Genomic DNA, 24708 nt, shown 5'->3' on the forward strand with positions numbered 1-24708 from the left:
TTTTCAAATTCACAGAGAAACCAGAAAGAATCATTCTCTTTGCAGAATCCTAATCCTATATTCAGGAGCTTACAAGAGTGTATGTACAATGCCAAAAATGTGTTCTTACCAGGTTGTCTAGCATCCTCATGAGTGCTTCAAACTCTTGCTCCCCGACTTTCCATTTTTGTTGTGAAGCCATATTAACTCCACCTCCTCCAGCTGCTGCCAAAGCATGTGTGAGAGGCTTGAACTTCTGCACATCTAGTACTAGGAGATTGTCTACCCCACCTGCTCCAGCTAATGCATGAACCTAAAGACATTAAAGAATATATTTCATTTGTGGAAAATTTTTTGGAATTCTCTGCTTGTCTGAATTCCCAGGAAAAAACACACATTGCTGCAGTTTTTTCCGAGGTCAATTTTCTCCTATGCAAAAATACACTGAAATATATAAGAAACGATTCTTATTGAATGATGCTATCTGCTAATAATTGCACTTGAAAAGGAGCAGATTCAAACACTAGCTCTTGGAGTACCCTAAAAAGAATTTTTTGTATCACAAGACTATGAATATCTTTCATTTTGATACAGATTTCAAAGCGGATGAGTGACAGAATTCAAAGTGAATGGCAGGGAGATGGAGGAGAGGAAAGGAGTGGGAGACTGCAATTTGCACTTCCCTTCCAGATGCATACTTGGGAGGATATGATTGCTAGGGAACAAGAAAGAGCAAAGCGATGAAGTTTCTGGGGATGAGGTTAGAGTTATGGAAAGTAAGGACACTTCCAGTGGTATCTCCCCACACTTATAGATAATACCTAGATATCTAACTAGATAGCAGAAGTTAGACAAAATGGAAACCACTGATTTTGGGACTCAATTTATTTTTAAATGCACCCTCTACCATTCCTCCAAAGGCCTTTTGTTTATTTGGTTTTGCAATTCTTTGTGATCACGGGCTAAAACTTCTTTTCCTTGTCACAACATTCAGCTTTGATAAACGAGCTAGATATTGAGATATCTTGAGTCACATCTCCACAGGCAATGAGTGCTACTGTATCCTTCATCTGCTCGTTCGCCTCAGAGTAACTGCGTTCCACCAGGGAACGCCTGACGCTCGCTCTCCACACTGTGGAACAAAACCTGTACGTTTCAGAGTGTAACAAGACCAGGACACATTCTAAGAGAAGCGATACAGTATTCGTGTTGTTCCATCTATGTTTTCCCGATTACTCCAATTTCTCTGATTTTTACCTGGCATGTTATACTGGGTTCCACAACCCAGTAACATTACTTAGTAACATTAGAGATTTTCCCATCTGGGACGTAACCTATAACTCATCAGCACAAACTTTTGAAGCCAAATACTGACAAATTCTCTCTCACCTGTGTTTCACAGGCCAGTTGCACATTGAAAATATAGTGGAATGCTTCTTCCAGTGTCTCTCCCAGTGCTACCACACCATGGTTTCTCAAGACCAATACCTAGTAAATAAAGACACTAATGTTAAATGGTAGAAACTGGCACGGTACATGAAAATTGTTTATGAAAAGCGTGAAGGAGGTTGAATACCTTGCAACTGGGTCCAAGAACTTTCTGAAGCTGAATTCTCTCTTCCTGCTCATCAAGAGATCCCTGGTAACTGTAATAAGCAACATCGCCCAGAATCAGAGCCTCCTGTGATATGGGAAGGATACCACACTTCATAGATGAAACCTGTTTCAAGAAAATGAGGCACCGATAAGTAGAAAAAAAAAAAAAATCTTTTAAAACCCATATCTCGATCACTCTTTTTCTCCAAGAGCCTTAGCGGGCTGTAAATTACATCTTTGCTAGAAAAGAGACAACCTCTCCATAACAGAAGTTGAGAAATAATACCTTAATGCTTTACCTAGTCTAGCTTCCTATAGGGTTAAAGAGCTACTGTTACTTAACTTAGGGATAGGTTCATGGTAGGAGAGACAAATTATCCCAAATAAATTAATTTCTGTGAATTTCATCCATATTTAATTCTCATCATACAGCTACACAGTATTTTTTCCTGCTTTCCTGGTGTTTTTAACTAAAATGCTGTCATAAAAAAAAAAAGAAGTTAGCCATTCCTTTTTCTGTCTCTAGTCAAGGAATGCATATATATGCATTTATATATAATAATATAACATGGAATTTATCTATTTATCTCGAAGCAATTCTTTCAAGTATCCTTACATTTTTATCATGGTCACACAGTCCAGTTTAGATCTCTATTTAATTGTGCCATAATTATAACTCATATTTTAACTACAACTTTTTAAATAGGGAGGTAAATCAGAACTGAACTACTAATACAGACATTTAAAAACATAGTTGCATAATCCAAATGACAATGTATATAGCACATTATATGGTATGAGATGCTATAAACAAAGATTGTGCGAACTGTATACTTTACTCCCTCCTCAACCTGAGTACCATCATATCTGATCATCTTTTCACTGTGGTGACCCAGCCCTCCTACTCTGCTGATTTAATAACCTCACAGAATCAGCCTTTTCTATCAGTGTAGTCATGAATAACTAAAACGATGTTAAAAACAAAAAATAACACTGTTGCGAGCAGTGATTCAGCTGCAGAAAGCTGATCCAAGTTCCCAGGGTGAACTTGTTTTCTTTTACACTTGATGCCAGAAGCAGGAGGACTTACCGCTGCCGTTGCAGGGGTATGTATGTGTATTACACATCTGACGTCCGGACGTGTGGAGTAGATGGCCACATGCGGACTGAATCCTGCACTGTCGATACTTAGAGTTGTACTTCCCTGGTCAACTACATCTCCTAGGATGTTCACCTTAACCTGGAAAAATCAAACAAAGGAACAATGTTCAAGAAATCTGCTACAACTGCAGTTGCCTGCACTGTCTGTCCTCCTCTGTGCCTCCTCCCTGATACCAAATTTTCACCTACATTTTCTACATTTTTAGGGAACTGCGCATGAAAAAAACAGCAGAATAGCAGAGCAGCCATGAATCTTTGTGTCAACAGACCACCCTGCTGTCCAAGACTTTGCTAACTCTTGGAAGCCCAGCCATGGAAGAAGTAAAGATGAGACCCTGATATAACATATAACCCTCTTTGGTCCAGCCGACCTTTTGTATAAAAGAAAGCCTCAGCAATTTACAAAGCAGAATTTCAACTGGAACAGAAACCAGCTATGTGTAAGAATAAAATATTTGGTTCAACTAATAAACATATTTTTATGTCTCTAACATCTTCCAACTAAAGTGAGAATGGAGAAAAAACACCTTCAAAAATTTCAAGTAAATTATATACTCATAGACCCCATTAGTTAAAAAAAAAAAAAACAATAAGTGAGGCATCCTCATTTTCACATTTTAAAACTAATTTTATTTACTTTTCCTACATTTTAAACATGAAGAAAATTAAGCCTCTGAGAAATTTCCAACAAGCATGTTAAATGCACAGGTAATTTCAAATCTGTGGAAATGTTAAAGAAGTTAACTCCTGGACCAAGCAAAAACAACAGCTGCATATCAAGTCTTGTTCTCATGTTTATATTTTGGTTCTAGGTTTGTTGATCAGTGCTATCATCTGCTGCTCCCTTCCAACAGCAGGTAGTTTCTTCACGGAAATATACTGAGATGAAGAACATACTGCAGGTTCTACACCAAAAGCAGCATGTTTTAGCAGCTACAAGTTCCTAAATGCCACTCTATAACTTTATCCCTGCTTCCTTCTTGGACCTGGAAAAGATGATTCAATTCTATTGCCCCACTTATAAAGATAAGAGCTGTTCCCAGTAATGCTATTCCCACAAAGCAGTTTCATATGTATTACTATACTGTCACATTACAAAAGGTTGCTGTTATACTGAGTCTATTTGATTAGCTCCGGTAGACAGAAAAACAACTTTGCTGTTTCACATCAAAGCTAAGCTGGAGACAAAGCAACAGAAAGCAAAGCTAAACCCAAACAGAAATGCTCAGGACAAAGGATGCTATGATCTAAATGGGTAATCAGCTTTTCATCTGGTTGGCAAACATTAAAAACAAACAAAAACATGATTATAGTTTAGGAGTCCATTTTAGAAGCCACAGAAGTCTTTTAGAAAACAGGTTGAGCCTTGGTGGGTATTAGTGTAGGCGAATCACATACCAAATTAGAAGCTGAAGCTTCAGAAAAGGACAGACCTCTTGGAATGATTAGAATATGGTCATGTTCTTTGCTTACTCTTACCTGCAAAGGAAGAAAAAAAATGGATTATTGATCTATTTTTGAGTTTGTATTATTCATGGGGGAGGGGAGAACTTAAATAACTTATTACATTATTTGAATAAGTGAAGTTCCAAATAAAAACATTTACTCTCTAAAACACTTACTGTGATATAGGAGCTTGGCAAATGTGCCCACCCAAACAAGTCAGCCAATCTATACAAACTGGCTAACTTGCAACGAGTAAGTTTTTCTCCCTTAACAAACGAGGAGGTATCTATTCCAGCTAGATCATTGATGGGTGTAACCATTCCATGGCCTGGAAAAGAACAAACAAATAAAGACGACAGTGGCCAGTCAGACAATTAATTTGTAGCTATGGCATGATTCTCCAGACGCTGTGTATTTAGAATTGTTAGCTTAGTTGTACCAGCAATTACCAGACTGGAAATGCACTTCTGGGATTTCTAAGGTCTTTATCATAAACCTCTGTTAATTTAAGACAGTAGGAACCGTACATCAAAGTTATTAAGTCTCTAATGTTTGAAGGAGTAGTAAAGAAGCAATATATAGGTTTACTTTTAAATACCACTCACACTTTAAACTCTTTCCTGCCTCAAGATTCTACACAGGACTTGAGCTGTGCTTTAAGACATTTGCTACTAATGAAGTATTTTTACATGTTACATTGAAAACTGAAGGAGAAAACACCTCTGCTGGACTTCAGACACTGATATAAATAATCAGAAGAGATGTCTTAGTCTGAGCCCTTTAAGTTAGTACTAAGGAAAAAATAAGGACTAGTGCAAGAGTTCTCCAACTGTTGGACAAAACAGATCACATCTTAACAGAGAGAACACATCGAAGATCAATTTATTTCTTTGACTTAAAACTACACAAGTCTACCCTTCTCTCCTTCACAGATGCATGACATCCCTTTGAGAACTTTCAGCCATTGCTTACATGGAAAGCACTGCCGGAAAAGGAAAGATTTGTTTTGTTTTTAACACAAAGAGTACGCCCTTTCAGATCAGCCACTCTGGCCGAGTCCCTGGGCGAACGCTGTGGAGACAGCAGTCGGACCTGCAGTTGGACGTGCAGTCTCACAAGCAGGCCCCAGCCGCCCAGATAAGACTATCTGGGTTCTCTGTTGGTCTCTTCCACTCGTTTTGTTATACGATTTCTGAAGAGTCATTTTGGGATCAATTTTCCAAAGGTGCTGAATACTGGCAGTTGCCGCTGTATTTCAGGCTCGTAAGCTCTCACATTAAGTCGTCCACCCACGGAACTTAAATTGACTTTAAGTAACATTTCAGTGATTCAGGACTTGGAAAGAAGCTCTTGAAAATGCTGTGTCTTGACTGAAAGAGCCTAATGACAGCTTTATAACTATACTTTAATGCTTACTAAAAGCTATTTTAGCTCTGAGAGCTGTTTGTGTACCAGTTCACTTCAACAGGCTATTCTCTCTTTTTATAATTTAAATGCAAGAGTAGAAAAATAAACAGATTCTAACATGGTGTGTATTTCACATCTCAGGGTATGCTCATGTTAAATTGCTAATAATAACAGTGCTGCATTTTGTTCCCTGTCTCCATAAAACTTTTATTAGCAAATTCTAGAATAACTGAGTGTCAAGACTCGAGACATTTTGGATAGCATAGACACAAATCAAAAAATTTGAGAGAGGCTGAAAAGGACAGTTCTTTAAGCCCAGTATCTGTATTACTTTACAGCTTAAATGAGCTCTGACAGAACTTTTGTACAGAAGAAATCCCAGCATGGGTAAAACCTGGTGATAAAAAAAAAAAAAGGAAAAGGAAAAGAAAAAAGAGAAAAAAGGCAATTATACACATAGTTCACTTACTGAGTGAAGATGAGGAAAAACCTGCAAAAGAGCTTGCTGTAATGTAATCAGCAATCTGCTGTAATGCAAGCAGTCCAGTTGGGTTATTGCCCTTCTTCATCTGTTCTTGAATAAGGCATTCCAGATCTTCTCGAAAAGCCTGTGGAAACATTTGAGAACCATCAAGGAAACCTGGCTTTGACAGAAATAAGATTATTATAGGTGGGGCTGGTAGGTTTGTCTGTTATTAATGTTACATGACACTTTCCCTTAGACCTTGTTTTTATCTGCTTATAACTTTGCCAAACCTTAACCATCTGGTCTATAACTTTGTATGCTAAATATTGGCAATTTTTTTTTTTTGGGGGGGGGGGAGGAAGCAGTGGCTCAGCCCCAGAGGGTTAACTGTTTCCTAGAAAAAAAACAAGCAAAATATATTTTTGTAAATGTTAACAAAAAATGTTTGTGTCAATAATTAAAGAATTCCCCATAGCTTGGAAGACATACTTGAAATTTGACCAAGATAGGCTGTTTTTAGTGCTGGATATTTTTTCTTTTTTATTCTGTCATTCCTGTGAAAATCCATCCACATTTGATAGAATTATAAACAAATGGAAAACTGGAGTTCATCCATGCTCAAGTAATAGCACAGACAGGAAAAATGAGAAGAAATGTCAGCGTGCCACCTCCTCTCTACTTCTCTCCTTCTCTAAAAGAGAGAAACTCTTCCCTCTTCTCCCCAGTATAAATGTCCACAAGCCCAACAGACAACTTCTTGCAGAAAATAGTGTGAAAAAGGTTTTTGTGACATCAAATCTGATACACTTCACACTGCAGACAAAGCCCGTTTCTTCTGTACAAACCTTCTGTACAGGTCGTATTTTCTAAACCTCTCGTTATTCTTCGGCAATATCCTCCTGCTTTTCCCTTCTGTCCGAGCAAGCGGCTGGTTCAGCTGCGTGCACGCCACCAGCTCAGGTGTTAAGAACGCTTTGGCTGGTTCGTCCCAGAAAAGACATTTGGTGTGTTTACAATGCGGCTGACTCCTATTATAACTCCAAGCTACCTCTTTATGGAATTGCTCCTTCCAGTTTGCCCTCCTAAGTGGAGTACTTAGTCTCAGTTAGCCAAGAAAATGGTTCTGTAAGGCAAATGCAATTTCTTCAGTCTACTGAGTGAATTTTAATTCTGTCCTCTAAAACACCCACTTTGTTGGGTAAAAAAAAAATCAACCAGTTTGATAGCATGTTCTTTCATATAATCAAAACCGTTGGTGAACAGTCTGAGTGCTACTGGACCCCCAAAAGACATCTGCAAGACCCTATTTGACCCTATCAGTTGGACAGCTGAGCATCAGTAAATACACTTCAGATATGTTTTTCAGACACTTGTGCTCTTCCCTCAGAGCAATTTTGTTAAGATCATGTTACACGGCGGACCAGACTATGCATGCAACATGCCCACAAAACAGCTGAACAACCTTTCGCAAGGCTAAAGATACATGAGCAAAGTCCAGTTTTTTTCTCTGTAGTGGCTGTGCAGGGGTAAGATCAGACAAGCAGAAAGTAGGGAAACCGGTGCCTTCTTGCACTCCCAAGTGACGCCTCTGCTGCTCTCTTTGCTCTGGTGGGGCAAAGGGGATTCAAATCTGGGTGCGAGGGGCAGGGAACAGACGGGAAAAAGGAAACAAGAATAGTGAATAGAATGAGAAAAGGAACAAAATTGGGACTGGAAGAAAAGAAGTGGAGCTATGGGAGGTGGATCAGCACCAGGAGCCAGTAAGGAGAACTGATAAGGGTAATGGGAGGCAATTGCTAGCAAAGCAAACAAGAAGTTGTGGAAACGGAGGCCAGGAAAACGGCAAGTGGTTGAGAAAACAAAAGGGACGAGGAACCTGGCAGGCAAAGGAGAAGGGGCTTCGGCAAGGGGGTTAAGAGGGGTTCAGCAAAGAGCCTGGAAATACAACTCAGGTGAGAGAAAGGTAGATCTCAGACCAGCTGGGGATGAGCAATGCTCTGAGCCGAGTGCGATGCAAAGGGCTGAGAAAAGGACTATAGCAAGCAGAGTGAAGAAGAGTCTGGGGCATGAAGATTAGAAATGGGTTAAAAAAAAAAAGAGAGAGAGAGAGAAAAAGAGGGACAGAATACACAATGGAAAAAACGACAGAAAGCTTAATGGAAGAAGGTAAGAAGAATCTCTGTTCATAATAAAACACAGCTCAGCGCTCCTCCAGCACTGGGACTGTAACCAAGCAGGCCTGACTCTTGCCCTTCAAATAACTGTGAAGCCCACCACTGCCCTCGACTTCCAAGCCAGCTCCAAGGGTGGCTGTCATCAACAGCGACCCCATCCACTCAACCTGCAAAGCGTTTGCAGTGCTAACGTGGGGCAGAGCAAGGAGCAGCCTTCCCCGAACTGGAACGTGGACGTGGCTGCAAAGCCCACCATGCTGAAAGGCAGAAATACAACTGATGCTTCTTTGCTTCTCTTGCACACACATAATCTTTAAGTGTACCACTGTCATCTTGCCCTCATGCCTCATTTTGCACTCAGTGGCTAATTCTCACCAAAAAAAAAAAGAAAAGAAATTTGATATTTTGTCTTCTCCCCCCGGTTCAGTATGTGGCCCTACGCTTTTTCTGCATGCTGTGCTATTCATACCCTGTTGAGACGGCAATTATTATTTATCTGACAAGCTTTTCTCTGGGGCAGATAACTACTGCAAATCCAAATGCTTCATAAGCATTAATTTACTAATCCTCAACACATGCCTTTAAGGTGAAGCATAGCACTACCACCGCTTTCACAGAATGGGCGCGAAGAGATTGAGGTCAAAAGATTGCACTGATTTGGGGTATTCATTCGGAGATGCCTAGGGCCTGATTTTCAGAGTACTTAGCCTTAAGGAGCTTTTTACATACTCAAAGCACAATTCTCAGTATAACTTCAAAAGCAGCTTGGAGTGTTTAACACACTGTAAATTATATCTCAGGGTGACAAGTTGGATACACAGAAAATCAGAATCTAAAAACCAAAATACTCAATTACTTCTTGGTTATTATTAAAAGAGGTCCCTACAAAGAAGCTCTGCCTTTTCATGCTGTGGAAAACTGAAATACAGAGGGGTTTATACTTCCATTTGTATAAAGAGAAGCCACACATCTGTAGTCTCATGGAGGCTGTGCGGAAGATGGAATTTGTAATGTACTTGTTTGGCAGGAGAGGGAAGAAAAAAAAAAACACCTTATTTGTATTACATTAAAGTCACTCTTACTTCAGGTCAACAAGGATTATAAAAAGGATCAGCAAAAACATTCCCAGTAAACTCTTATTAGTCATACTCAGACTGATTTTTAAAACTTTTGTAAGTAACATTACAATAGCTTTCATATATTTTATTCTGTCACATCTCTTTCCTCTCAAGCTTCAATAACAAAAATATGGTAGTGTAATGCATTCTGGACAATTTTTGGTTTTAGATGGTATTTTAAATTCTTTTGCTTTCTGATTGAGCTATTTTCATTCTTCTGAGCTCAGTTTTGCTCTCTGATGCTAACAACAGTATATTTTACACTCGCTGAGGCTTTTGCAAGTGAGGATTGTTTTTAGTGCTGTATCAACAATTTTGTTAAACTGAACAAACCTTCCTTAAAAATTGCTTCCAAAATATCAGCAAACAGGTAAGAGCCAGGGCAAGTAGCAGATATGCAGGTTTGGGACAAACTGCAAAACAGAGGTGAGAATGTGGATGAAGCTTTTGCAGTAAAGTACACAAATTATGCACATGCCAGTGCACAGCAATAATGTTTTTAGTAAACTGCAACCTTCAGCGTGTCACACAGACGACTCGTGTGCATCCTTCGATGCATATTTATGAATATTTCAATACTGCTGCATTCACTCCTTCAGACGTTTAAAGCTCCTATCTGACTCTCCCTCCCCTCTGTGGCGTTTAGGATCCTTCCCCTCTCATGGTGCTCCGCTGCCCATCCTCAGATAACCATTCCACACGTGCAAACAGAGCCTTGCTCCGTAGCTGATAACGCCCCACCGGCTCAGATGAACGGCACCACATTCTTCTGGAGAACAATTTACCTTACATGTTAGCCATCACATGAACGGCGTTTATTGGAGCTTCACAACTTTTTTCTCACTGGCTCTGTAAAATCACTACTGAGTAGGGCTCCAATTTTGGTATGTGACCCACTCAGCAGCAAGAAACTGCTTCTGAAAAAACCTAACTGCAGCCTGGAGCCCAGGTGGTCTGGTTTTGCTTTAATTCACAAGGCTATGATGGAAGCCATGGGACATTACCTTGCAACTGCCCACAAGTGACCCAGTAAAAGTCATGCTCAAGACGCACATTTTCAAAAAGAGCACAACCACTCTGCTCCAGCACAAGGCAGATATTTTTCAAGTGGAAAGGCCACTAATAATTTAAGATCTAGTACTTGACAAGAAAATGCTGAATAAGGAAAACAAACTGTGCTGTCAGATGAATGAAAAAATATGTTATTCAGCTGTATGCTCAATAAAAAGAAAGTTTCAGCTCTGGGCTTTAAGTCATTTCTACAGGTACATGCGCGTGGGTTTTTTTTAAAACACTAAAATTTTAGGCATAATAAGTTACAGTGAGAGCAGTGATTTTTACTGTGGAGGTCTGAACCCCAACATGAGAAGTGACCCTGACCGACATCTCTTCACGGCTGATCACGCTGCTTGTGAATACAGCTGTAATACTTCGGGGCTCAACCAATCTGAGTACGTCTGCGCCGGTGGTACGGTAAATCCGTGGCCTGGACAACCACTCGTGCAGAACTGAGAATTGTTCCCTCTGTTTGTACAACCGCTCTTTGGCTTTAAGCGAGACACCTGCCCAGCCCGCGCCGCAGCTCCGTCGCTGCTTGCACGGGAACAGTGCTCCAAGCACCCCGCCAAACGCTTGCACAGAAAACACGCCTTGATATGAGAACTGGGTCCATCACAGCTGTTTGAAAGGAGGTAAAGCAAAGCTTAAGACAAGATGATCAGCTTTATGAATGCTGCTCCAGAACTATGTATGGAGAAAGAAATCTTCCCGCAACTCACATGAAAAAAAATAACTACAGCCTGCACTACAGAGCTGTGGGCTACGCTCCTAGAAGTGGCTGCAGCACCCGTGGGGACACATCAGCTTGACTTTCACACGGTGGCCTTCACAGAGTGGGTCATTTAGTCGGATGGATTTGGTACTGCACGAGTTTCATTCCTTCTAAAACTCAAGCCAGCTCTTTCATACCAGCTTGGATAGCCTTACGCGGCATTATATAGCCTGCAGAACAGAGACGGCTTTCCTTGATGAAGTCGTCAGTTGTATGATTAGCTCAACATCATAAAATTTCTAACATCATGAAATTACTTCTCCAGAAATGTATGCAATCATCTTCCAGATACACAATTTAAGCACATTAACAAGCAGTTTAGTTGCAAAAATTTTTTAACTTGCACCTGAAAGGGGTCTCTGAAACTTAACAGTGAAGTTACAAGCCTGAATTCTTAATCATTTACTTATGTTTTGGGAAAGATAATTTATTAAGTGTAAACTGACAGTGCAAAAATCAGGGCTTTTAGAAATCAAAGCAAACATTTGCAGGTATTAGTTGACAACAGGTATTTTTTTTAACCAAAGGCAGACAAACTAGAGTAAGTATCTAGCTAGAATAACCTATAACATATTATTGTTCTCTGCTATAGATATTACATCAGAAATTTTGAGCATTAGTCTGTTCATCTTGGCAGACAGTTCTCCGAGGACACTGTGCAGGCTTTTAAGTTTTTAGACCATCTTTCTATGCGGTTTCTTGTTTTTTGATGATTGATTTCTACCTGTAGTACTCATCTACTCAACAGAAGTAGAAACAAAATGAAAAGACCCTCCCATAAATAGAGAAAACAGAATGGCATACAGGTCATCTGCAAATACATCAAACCACAGCAAACTTAAGAGAAGAATGCACGTGTTCACATCAGGACTAATTATATGAAAGTAACTAGAAGACACACATGAGGTCCCTAAACTTAACAACAGCACTGGTATTAGCTTAAAAGATACAAAATAATGCAGTAAAGCCCTGTATAATTTTTCATTTTTGTCCATTTTTGATCAGAGTCTATATATTTAATAAAATTTCTTAAAAAAGAGTATAGCCCAGCATCTCTTTATATATATCTATACGCACGTGTGCGCGCACACAGCCCCACATTCATACTCACTCTCTCTCTTCCAAATCGTTACTATTAAGGAAAAGTTTCAAAACTTAACTGGTATTCTGTTCTCAGGGAAGAAGAGCTGTTAATTTTAACTCTTGTGCTTTAAGCGCAGCTGCCCGCAGAGAGACCAGAGACCTTCGCCGCAGCAGCCGGCGCGCGGCTTCCCGGCAGCCTGCCCCAAGACGCCAGTTTATACGCAAACAGCCGGTGCCCGAAGTGGAAAAGGGTGGAGCTGGCCACAAAAAAACCGCCAGGGAGTCAAGGCTTGCAAGGAAAAGATAAGAAACTCTAAGAAAAAACATGGCTTCGGTGTTAAGGCAGAAAGACGTGGGCTCAGGAGCAAGTGCCGGGAACTGGATGAAGCTACCATAACGCCTACAGAGAAGGCTGCAGTGAGGCGCGTGGACGCCTGAGCCAGGTCTAGGCGAGCGACTCGGGAGCAACAAACTAGTCCCCACACCAGAGCTCAGCGTGGGCCAGTTTTTCCTGTTTCTCTAACCCAGTACAAGCTAGTTTTCTTCCAGAAGCTGAATTAGCATGTTTACTACTATGACAGGCAATCTAGATATACTCTGTGATTAAAGCAAAACTGAAATATAAAACTCCTTTTGAAAGCCAGCGTTCAACACACCCAGCACTGAAATTGCCGTCACTAAAACCTCTGAGAAACTGCTACGGCAATTACTGCCTGCAAACAGGGAGTCTAAGGCCCTCGGCCGTATTATTTTGCTGAGTGAAGTGACACTACACATCTTACTGGATAGAATATAACTACCAATTTTTAAATATGCAAAACTTAAAATACCAGATCAAATCAAATTTCAGCTTGTCAGGGATCTTGCATGTTCACGACTAATTGATTTTCAGTAAATGCACATATGGTAGCAATGCATCAGGATAGAAAACAGGCAAAGCCTTCAAAGGCGGTTCTAAATATACATATTTTTTCATCAGACAGGAAGGGCACTGGACAGGGATGAAGGTAGTGTCATCGGTCACTACTTACCAGGATTTTCCAGGCATTGTTAAGAACTGGTATTAAACCAAAGGATTATTTAATAACATCTGTCTGAGAAGAATGTCAGAAAAAAAGATGACTTGAAAATGAATATAGCTATATTCCTTTTAATTGCCATTCATTACTTCTACTGCAATGGAGACCCTTCTTGCTCTCTCGCCAGACCCACTTGATTCCTTTATCTGACAGAATTTACAAAACCAGTGAATGAAAGCAAAATGGTAATTTTATTTTACATGTCCCTATCACTTTCCTACAGAATTAATTCAGATCAGAGTGCTATTTATAATTAATAACTTAAAATAGGTATAGGTCCATACAGATATGATCTAGTAAAAATGCCAGGCAAAGGAGGAAGGATTTCATTACGTTTGATGATTTGAATGATCTAAAGAACATTGTGTGTTAACAGCGCTCAGATTACGCCAAATTTATGACAAGATTTGCGGACACTTAAAAAAAAATAAAAAAATCCCTCAAACAAAAAGACAGACCTCCAAAACAACAAAAAGCGCACTCACAACCCTCTCCCTCCCCAAAAGAACAGACAAAACCCAACCAAGCCAACAATCGGCAGGAAGATTAGAAATATGGATGTGAAAAATTCCATCTGGAATCTGTCAGGAATTTATATCTAATGAAATAAATACAGCATTAACCTGAGTACAAATTTCCAGTCATTTAAAATTTTCAGCTTCCCAGGGAACCGAGGCTCCCCGGCGCCCAGCAGGATATCGTCACAGGTCAAAGGGGTCTTCACGGCACACTTTGTGCCTTGCCTTCGATGACGGGCCCAGCGCAGCACATCTCCCCTGGCGAGTGAAATGCTGCCCGATGTTGTGCGATGAAAGCGTGCGATTAAGAACCCATTTTGACGGGAGAAAGGCAGGTGACAGCCCTCCGAAATTCCCCAGTAGAGAGCCAGAAAGATATGGGAAAAGACTGAAGTCAGACAAGGGTGCTGCAATCAGGAAAGTCCTGTCCCGTGAGAAGGTCCCCAGGGGACATAAAGGATTGCGAGCCTAGAGCAAAGACTACCAGCGAGGGGTAACGCTCCTCAAGGATTTGAAAGGCTTTTGAGCCTATGGAGAAGAAGTAGTAGATGCTGACACACATAAGCAACTGAAAGGACTTTGACATTTTACAAAAATAAACTGCCCCAAAAGGGAGTGGTATTGTGAAAATACTGCATGTTCACTCGATGCAAAATAAAGCAAGCTAGACAACTGCAAAGGATGAAATCAAAGTATGTCCTTCATCTCTGTCCTGATGGTTTGAAAATAACATAGCCAAAAAAACCCACCAAAACCCAAAAAACTTAAGCATGTTTTTTTGTTTGTTTGTTTGCTTTGTTTTTGAAGAGAAAAATCTATCTGTATCCTGCAAGCGAATCCCTCCGAGTTGAGCAGTTGCTACGTAGGGTTGTTATTTCCCCACTTTCTGGGGCAAGACCAGCCTGTGCAGGAGGCTGGGGTGCACGTACATGCATAAGAGAGGAAAGACGACCGGTACAAGAGAAATTTGTTTTAACCTCAGTATATACGAGTAAGAAAATTGACTGATGGCTCAAACTGAATTAATGTGGTTATGTAATGGCAGCACTGGAGCAGAACCACACTGAACGCCCTTCATAGCTCCAATGCATTGGTGAATGCTCTCTACACCCAACATAAAGTTAAAGCAAAGCACCACGAGATCCTGCAAGCAAGCCTCCTGCCCAGAGTAAAACCAAAGCAGCCCCAAATAACTGCGCATTTCATCTACAAAAAAGGCAAGTGCACATTGGCCGATGTGCCTTGACAGACCACAGGAAACTTTCACTGATAAATCCAAACCATAAACCAGGCATTTAAATTCCAATAACAGGGCATTTCTACGTTTCCGTATTTCGACTGTTCAACTCACCACCTTGTACATTATTTGACCACTCCATCTTTTTCTTAAAACTGGTAAAATAACGAAATACATCTCATACAACAGTGTATCCTAAATAAGAGTATATGTTAAATAAAGGGATGCATGCACCCTCTCCTGTTTCCATTCTGACCTGTAGCTCTTCTTCAAATACAGCAATGTGAACTGGATACTATACATGTTTATACAGTTTAAGCAGTGATCCTAATTCCTTTTAGGTTATACCTGCAGTCCTGTTAGCAAAAGCCCCCGGTCACCTAAACGCAATAGCTGGAACAACGAAGGCTACCTGACGGTTTTGGTGTCTGCGTGTCGGCGTACCCAGGCCTGGAGCTCTAGGCTTGGCACTGAACCGGTCGCCGAGCACGAGAACAGCAGATGTTTCGCAGACTCTCCCGTAACGACAAGCAGAAGGGCGATGCTGCCGGCCCGCTACGACACCTCGCACCTTCCCCGGCAGCTCTGCCGGGCGGGGAGGGCTGCCGTTTCCTTTGCTGAATGCCGGCCACACAGTGAATGTTGTCTTGGAAGCGTAGCTACTTTTAAAAATAGCAATAGGGAAAAATATTTTTATTGCTTATGTAAAAATAAAGAAAAAAGAAAGTCCTTAAGATTTAACTGAGAGGCCCTAATAACTCTCCGCTTTGGAGCAGGACCTGCTGTTTTGCAGGGAAAAGCAGGAAGGGAGGTGGGAGGCTAATCTTGTCTCAGAGCTGCACATTCTGGGATCACGAAAAACGTACCCAAGTTATGAACCACAGGGGGGAAAACTCACTTTTCGTATGTCCAAACTTGTGTTTTCATGCAGCTTCGTTATGATAAAATGACTGCTTTACATGTGATACCTAGACAAGCATTGCCTTTTTTTTTTTTTCCTTTGAGAAAAACACCAGAAAAATGCCAGAAGGAAATGAAGGCCAGGAGGGCTTGCATACCATAACTTTAAATTATGGTTTTGATTATACAGCAAATAAACGTTTACTCACTGAAAGATGCAGTTACTCTCCATAACAAGCAGTATATGATTGCTTAGCATAAAAAAAGACACAAAAGTGTTTTTAATTTCAGAGTTAAGTTGGAAAAAATCTAAAAATTCTTTTCACGTTTTGGATATCCTACAGACGAAGCGTCTCACATCCAATGCAAAGCAATAAAATTAGCCTATTGCATAAATGCAACGATTTTCCTTTAAAAATAACAATGCATTACCTGAACCTTCTGAACTTGCAGACGTTATCGAAATAAATTTAAATGGTTTGACTGTAAAAATTGGTCGGCAGTACTTCTGGATGCTACCAGGCTACTCTGACCTAGCTGAACTTAATTTCTTTTCACCTTTCAAAAGATAAGCAAACATGCATTTGAGTCCTAAAAGATTCTCCAGGCCTTCAGGTATTCATGGGTTATATGCAGTACTAAGCGAACATGCTTGAGCATTCACTGATAATGTAATCACTGCCCACAAAATGTCCTGACAAGACTCCTATATTTTGTATAATACCTATTATGAACAGGCTCTAAGACATTAGCAAACATTAGAGGTAATGGGAATGGCTTTTCAGTAGCTTTTCAATTACTCAATTTAAGAAAGGAAAATTGCACATCAGAGAAGAGTAGTAAGATGGCACATAAAATACACACATCAAGTCACACATCGGAGAGATATAGTAGCTCAATGTCTGAGGACTTCTGGTCAGGGCTGTAGCCCTTAGAATAACATGCATTGCACAAAATCTACAGTGGTTCCTGAAATATATTCTCTAATTTATTTTCTTGCTAAAAAACTTAAATTTTCTTACTTGAAGGAAACCAAATTTTAATATCATAGATGAAATGTGAAGTAATCAAATTTCCTAGCATCTTGCAGTGATTTACCCTTCAATTTTATACCATAATTCTATGCTCAGAGAAAGTGCATGTTCAAACAATCCCATCTTGAGTTCATACATGCTTGTATATTTTTAAGAAAGGAAGATTATTATCCTTGCTATATACACTTCATATTTACTAATACTTGCCAGAAGATGAGTCAACGACTGTTTCTGCAATCTGAATGCATACATCAAAATGTAAGATCAGGTGAAGATTTATCAGTGAATAACAAGCTCTTCTTTAAAGTATATCTGATAACCCCTCCTCCTCCTCTTCCAGGACACCTTCCAACTATTTACTACTTGTGGACTGGAATAAACCAGAGAAGCAACAAGACTCTATGAAAACTTTTAATATAATATAATTCCACAGCTATAGAACAAAACATTACCCACAACATAATTGGATTCAATCCTGAACCTGTGTTAGGCAGACTGGTAACGAGACAAAAGTTTTCTGGTACTTTTGTGACAAGTAATATATTCTGGAGGAGACCAGATAAATCACCTTCAGTCCTGCCTCAAGAACACTATGTCACACTGCAGCAGCTGGATGCTGGAGGAAGTAACGTAGCCTCTATCCCCAAATCTGTTTGTCTGAGGGACACTCGGTCATATACATAGAGATAACATTAAAAATGCTTTATTTCCTCAGATAAGAAATCATAGCAGGATTCCTCTAAATTTTCTACTTTAACGGAAGAGATGATCAATAAGAGGAAGTATTGGATGACAGAAATCAGTAGGTCAAACGCCTCTTTGGGCCTGATCATCACGCGTTCAGGTCCCACAACTCCCATTTTCTTCTTGGCAGCGGCTGCAGGCTCAGCAGCCTCAAGGCCCCTGGCTTATCTGGACAACTGTTCTCTTGCAAAACAAGAACTTGTAACGTATTGGCAGCTCCAAACAGCCCCTTTCTAAAAAATGCTGGGCTCAGCTGCTCTTGCAGCAGGATCCTAACAACAGCCCAACAACTCTTTGTCCCATTTTCTGTTAAAACAGTTAGCTAGACGCCGGGGTAGTACCTGCTCACCCCCTCCTTCAACCTACGTGCTGACACTGCATCTTTAAAAAAGAGAGAGACTTGCAAAGAGACATTTATTACATCTGGCAGACTTGGCAAACAATCTTCTCTCCCAAACGCTAAGGAGATCGTTACGCCTATCAGATTTAGTACTTCCATCAGAAGGACCCAAGAACACTACGTACGCAAACAGGATCCGTGTAATTTATTTTTATTTTGTGCTTAAACAGGCTAAAGACTAGAGTCTTTGCTGAGAGGTCTGACCACTTAGAGTTTAAGTATTTTAACAGGAAGGTGCAGACTCCGTTCTAAAATACGACTGGAGTTATTTAACATAAAATTATCATGATTAATGCATTATACGATACCTCCATATTTCCTTTATTATAAAGAGGTTGGCTGCAAAACGAAACTTGCACGAACTGACTTGAATGTAATAAATTCCTTAGTCAACAGGTTCACATTATACTCGGAGCAGCGCACAGACCCAAGAGGCACTCCACGACAACACTTTAGCAAACAATCCTATTATTCATGGATGACTATAATAGAGTGATTACTAACAGCTGTTTGCAATCTCATTACATATGGAAAAGCTTCAAAATAATTACACAAGAAGCACCCCAACTTTTAGAAGAACTGAGCAGAGAAGGCTCCTACACGAAGCTGCTTAACTCCTTCCAAGCCACGTTGTCCTCATCATCTGCATTACCCCCACTGCCACCTGCAATGGTTCATTCCCACCCCGTCCTCACTCACTCCTGATGGCTTCAAAAATTCTCAGGCAACAGTGGTTTTTTCAATGCATTCATCAGGTTAACCCCAAAGAATACATAAATTAAAACTAATTTGAGGACTTTCAATAGATTTAATAGTCTTATACATAGCCTACGCAAGCACTGAATTTACACAACCAGTAGATGAGTGCTAACATGGCAAAGTCTGGGTACGATCACCCCCAAGTACATGATAAGTACACGTAGCTTAGCTTTTAAACAAGCTTAGTCTGATTAAAAACAGTAATCAATGCATTCCTGGACTCAAACAATAAGTTAATATTCAAAATCAGAAGCAGAACTCCATGTAACGTCTGTCCTAATTTGTTCATATTTGACCAGTGACTCTTTTGCTCCCTTCCCTGCTCCTAAGCTTTAATTAGGCGCCCTGCAGTAGCCAGTTCTTTTTGTAGTACTGTAATGAAGCATAAAACCATAAAAGCAGCAAGGCTGTTTGTTCACAGACAACAACTGTGCAAACAAAATGTTGGAAAGCTGTTTAATGACTGTTCTTACAAGATGTTCCACTGTCCCGAGTTATTCCAGCTAGCTATGATGCAGCTTAAAAACAAAACAAACAAACAACCCCCCCCCCCCCAAACAACCTCGAAAGGTTAATCAGGAACCTCAAAAAATAACCTCTCCAGTTCTCATTCCCCCCTTAACCCTACTCACAGGGCTTTGCAGGATCTGAGTGACCCTCTTCCTTTGCTCCATCATGTTGAAGTCTTGTCTCAGATCAGGAGACATGTTTCTCTCGCGGATATACTCCGGGTCATTTTCATTGATGCGATCAAAGTACCTCTCCTTATGGGGCATAGTGGCGGTGGGGGGGGTGGTGATCACCACCTGGCTGGCATCAGTACTCATGCTTCAACACTGCAGGTTATCTTCTTCACCTGAAAACAGTAAGGGGGAAGGAAGGAAGAATGAATAGCAAATAAAAACAAGACATTGAATATAACTTCCAAGTCTGGACACAAATAATGTTCTTCTCAGCTCTGCAGAATAATGTCTAAAATGAAGCAGAACAAGTGAATAATTCTCATAAATAGAAAAATATGGGAAAATCCTAAAAAAGTATGCAAAAATCATTACTGAATTTTAAATCTTGAGAAAAGTCTCTCTGACTTTTCATAACCATCTACTCAAGTTCAAATAGAATAACAGCAGCACACAATTAAAAAGTGACGTTCAAAACGTCCATAAGAAGTTTTATGACAAACTTTTCACATTACATTCATCAAGCCCCCCGTGGCTTTTATATAGTTCTACTTGCTGACATGCTTTACTTCAACAACCCCCCTTAGAAGATGGGGCCTCTGTTTAATATCCACTCAGAGCTCGTCTCCCAACTTGAACTAAGACGTTCCTCAGTTACAGCATTTCTAAACCATCTCGTAACTTCAGTTTGAGGATTAAACTCTGGGTCGCCTGAAGACTGCCAGCAGATCTCAACAGACCGCCAGATGGTGCCTCAGCTTTGAGAAGACGCTAAGAAAAACTGTTAAGGAATTAGCAGAGAAGGTCATATGATTAGTTGCACAGAACTGCAGCTTCATACCCACTGAAAATATTACAGTTTTAGCTTTTCTTCTCTTGTAACGGCAAGAAAAGATTCTCACTGAAGCTCATGTAATCACATTAGGAAAAACAGTCATGTCTTGGTAGAAAGCTACACTTAAAACCTCATTTAAAAAACTGATCAGCATTTGTAAACACAAACAAAACTGGATCAAAAGCAGAAAAACAGACATTGAATTTTCATACAAAAAAAATCAGGATCAGAAACAACAAACTCAAGCACATCATTCTTCAAATTAGCAAAGAGGAAAGTTTTCTCAGGTTTGAGGAACAAAGAAAACCAAGATTTGTAGGAAAAGGTAGCATATTATAAAAATATATTTTAACATGCAAATATCTATATCCAATAATATATTTAACATGAAAATATTTACTTGCAAAATTATTTAGTATGCAAATAATTCACATCTCCAGAGGGAAAAAAGCCAAACACTAACGCACACACGTTGCCAAGAGGTATTAAAGAACGTGGTTTGACATCATCCTTCCTTCAGTCGCTGGCTCACAGCGCTCTTGCTCCGTGCCACAGTTCACCCACTCCTCGTGCGTGCCAGCGCAACTGCTGCGTGGGATTTGCTGCCAACCGCGAGCTGTGAGGAGGCCGTCTCGTCTCCTCCAGCGATAACCTCACATTTTTTCCAGCTCAAACGTTTGGTGAGAGCCCCGCTGAAGCCAGCTCTGGCAACCCCAGCCTTCGTCTCGCCTCCGAGGAGCCCTCCCAGCGCTCGCGGGGCACCCGCCGCCGCGCGGCCACGCGAGGAACCGGGCGGCGAGAGGAGGCGAACGCGTTTGCTGCCAGCTCCGTTTCCCACGCTGCTGCACAGACAGCTTTGCTGGCACGCGGCAAGGGACAACGTGAGGATGGAAGACATGAGGGATTGCAGCACTGCACCAAATATGAAACCCCAGCCAGAAAACAAGAAAGATACCACCTCCACAGCAGGGGAAGTGTTAGCAGATAAGGCATAAGAAAGCCATTTCCATGATTTTCTTGTATATTGTAGATTATCATTAAATTTAGGGCTGAGATGAAAGACAGCTAACATCCTTCTCAAAACAATCACTAAAAGTTGTAATTGCTTTCGTCCTTTACTAACTTATTTTATTTTATTTTTTATTTTTTTGAGGGAGCTCATGCTGGTATGCAATGTTATCTGGTTTCACCCACCGAGCTTCCCGGAGCTTATCTGGTACGCTGGATGAAATAAATCACATTCTGCGATGTAGAACCCACATCCTGGATACGAGGTCCATGAACTCTGACGACTTCGTTATGGAGGTTGTGGAAACACAGGGGCGTTTTGCATTCGCTGCTCTGGTGCAGCCTGAGCTCACTCCGTGTTTGTTGACGGATCAACAGGAAGCCTCCTGAGCAGGACTGATGCCGGGATGCTGGGAAGAAGGCAAGGGGCCACAGCTTGCTTCAAGGAAGTGGCAATTTTGCAAAAAAATTATTTCAAGGCAGGATCTTTTCTTACTACAGACTATTTAACGCCTTCTCATTCAGGTTGCAGCTTAGGGCAACATACAGCAAGTGGAGGTATAAAAGGACCTAAGGTTTTGCTGAAGAATTAACCATCGTCTTTTACAGTTAAGATCATTGCAGCAGAAGGACAGACCTCTTGGGACAGCTCACAGACATGATCACAGCTTAATTTCCCTCTGTTCAGGCTACAAGAAGAGATACCTTTATGAATATCACCATGTATTACAGGTCCCCCCACCATAAATGGCAGGCTTGAGAAACCAAAGGAAAGAAAGCATCATGAGAACACAGCAGACCACAACAGGCTCCCCCTCTAAACGCTTCAAGGAAAGAAGAGCTTCACACCAGACCTCTCAGCCAGAGACAACCATCTCCATCTCAGTGAGAACCACGACACCTGGGAGTAACTGAGGTTACCCTATAAATGTAGCTAGCAAGAACCCAGTTTGAAGCAGCAGTGAATTGTAACGCCTACTCTTGGTTACTTTTTCTTCCCAGGAGTTACATTATCCAACTGTTTTTTCCAAAAATGCTCCTGAATCCCATTTACCCTGAGTGACACTTGTTTGGTTGGACCAACTACATGCATGTCTGGACTTCAAAAAACAATTTTTTTTTTTTAAGTTTACGGGACATAATTAGTTCAAGTCTGTTACTTTACAATACATTCTTACAGTGACAGAAAGGCCCATTCATCTGCAAAGAGACACAAATATGTGGCTGGCAATACTTAAAATCCTCAGGAGATAGTTTCTTAATTGCTTTGGGCTTTATTTTTTCCTCCTTCCTTTCAGACTAATTTGTTACCTCTAGCCATTAAGATTACAACATTAAAGTCCTTGTACCACAAAAAACCTCAGTTAGTGAAGGTAATACGGGTATTGGGTCCAGTCGTTCTTGTTAGATCTGGTTCAGTGCCCACTCTGTTGGACCCAGGCTGACTCTTGTATACCCCCTACTGTTCCTTTGGAAAATTTTCAGAAAAACCCAGCCATTCTTTTATTATTTTGGTCTTGCACAGATTTAAAAAAATGGGACTTTTGTTAAAAAATGTGCCAAGCTTCTGGGGATCTGAAAATCTGTGGTGCCTTCTCAGCATAGGACTAGTAATAACATCGAAGCAAGGTACTTGCAGTAAACCCATATCAAAATCTATTAACTGCAACAGAGGATTCTCTCACTTTTTTTCTTTTTCTTTCTTTTTTATTTTCCTTTTAATTCTGTTGCCTGGAAGAAAATTGACTTTGCTGCAAGGCTACTTTTGGCTTCTGTGCCTTCCACTGAGGTTCCAGAATTACAGAAAGTGAGCTACCAGCCTCCTGAGCGGTGCTAGTTAATGTCTCTCCTGCACGCTACACTGTTCAGGGTGTTCAGATCACGGAGGTGTATGGATTACAAAGACTGACACAGATGGGAAGAAAAGGAAATGAATGAGAGACTAGATGTGCCTACAGCAACTAGGCACTAAATCTAGACTGGTCAGAAAGGATAAACACACACACACACACACAAAAGATGATGATCCCCCCCATACACACAAAGAATCTCATCCCATCCTGGTGAGATCCATCACTCCTGCTCAGCTGAGACACAGGTTTGCCCACATTTTGGTCAAACACGTATAAGCTGTCATGTCCATAAAAGATTCAAAGTATACAGAGCAGCACTTTTCCCACTTGTGGCTCAATTACTTGCATGGGGAAGTGGGGGTGTCTACAAAAGTAACTAAGAAAATCAAGTCATCATGCTTAATATTTTTTATACAGAGGTCTGCATCTCTGCTGAAAATCCTTTTAGGTCTCTGCGTAACAAAGCAGCGTGAATGAGGGCTCTGGTTACAGAGCTCCTGGTTAATCTCTCCCCGCTTCCCTGGGCTCAGTTTTGCCCTCCGGAGGCACAGGGAACTGGGCACTCGTACTGCTACTAAAGAAACAGGTCGCTCGCTCGCTCCCTCCCTCTGATGCCCTTACAGCTCACCATATTCTGTTTCATATTTTGCACCTGCAACTGGGCTAAAGAGAAAAAGCCGAGGGTTTTGCTTTTCTAAAGATACGTATCTCTCTACTTAAAAAGAAGTTTTATTTAATGAAAGATTCTAATTAATTCAGATGACTTGAAACTGTTCATTTCAGGCTGCAAGATTAAGCCTTGAGCATCCTCATCTGACATTTTGTAAATTCTAAGTAACGCGCTTTGCTGCTTTTGTTGGAATAACTGTTTTCAATATCAAATCACAGAAGCAGCTCAATAACAATCACAAAGTCAGAGAAAGAAGAAGTACTGAAGGAAAAAAAAAAAGACCAAATGCAAGAAAAATTTATCTTGCCAAAGAACACTCCAGAAAGCACCGACTTGATGCATTTGTCCATCACAATATACAGAATATATATAAAACAAATACATATAACATATATATAATATATATTACATATTATATAACACACACACACACACACACACACACACACACACATATAAAAACCAGCATAAGAGGAAAAACAGGAGCAACAGAGAATGGACCAAATCATTTGATCACCTAGCAACCAGTCGTTAATCTACCTTTTATGCTGTTTTTATGGCTGGTTTCAGATACCTCTATTTTCTCTATGCAGTACAATCCCCTCTGCTTGAGTTTTTGACATTGTAAAGCAACAGTGCGTGCACTGCATAATTAACTGGTATAACGAATTCTCAGGTCTGAGCGCTCCGTTGGATGAGACTGCGCCTGAGCACTGCCTTTAAGGAGCAC

General features: G+C 40.6%; 1 protein-coding gene across 5 annotated transcripts in view; it reads right to left on the reverse strand.

The window, feature by feature from the left end:
* ADD3 (adducin 3) overlaps positions 1-24708 on the reverse strand; it is a 45574-nt gene that overhangs the window by 9073 nt on the left and 11793 nt on the right. The window contains exons 1-9 of one of the 5 annotated variants that reach the window (XM_026069895.1): positions 12339-12479; positions 6901-7178; positions 6059-6197; positions 4359-4510; positions 4135-4215; positions 2666-2815; positions 1556-1699; positions 1369-1467; positions 110-292 (exon numbers count right to left, since the gene is read on the reverse strand). In XM_026069895.1, coding sequence (XP_025925680.1) covers positions 110-292; positions 1369-1467; positions 1556-1699; positions 2666-2815; positions 4135-4215; positions 4359-4510; positions 6059-6158 — 909 coding nt within the window. In that variant the 5' untranslated portion in view covers positions 6159-6197; positions 6901-7178; positions 12339-12479. Of the gene's footprint in view, positions 1-109; positions 293-1368; positions 1468-1555; positions 1700-2665; positions 2816-4134; positions 4216-4358; positions 4511-6058; positions 6198-6900; positions 7179-9680; positions 9761-12289; positions 12309-12337; positions 12480-19564; positions 19789-24708 lie in introns of those variants that run through there. The other 4 variants (XM_026069894.1, XM_026069892.1, XM_026069893.1 and 1 more) reach the window with 4 other exon arrangements.

Source organism: Apteryx rowi, unplaced genomic scaffold, assembly GCF_003343035.1.
Source record: "Apteryx rowi isolate R43461 unplaced genomic scaffold, aptRow1 scaffold_3, whole genome shotgun sequence".
Taxonomy (NCBI): domain Eukaryota; kingdom Metazoa; phylum Chordata; class Aves; order Apterygiformes; family Apterygidae; genus Apteryx; species Apteryx rowi.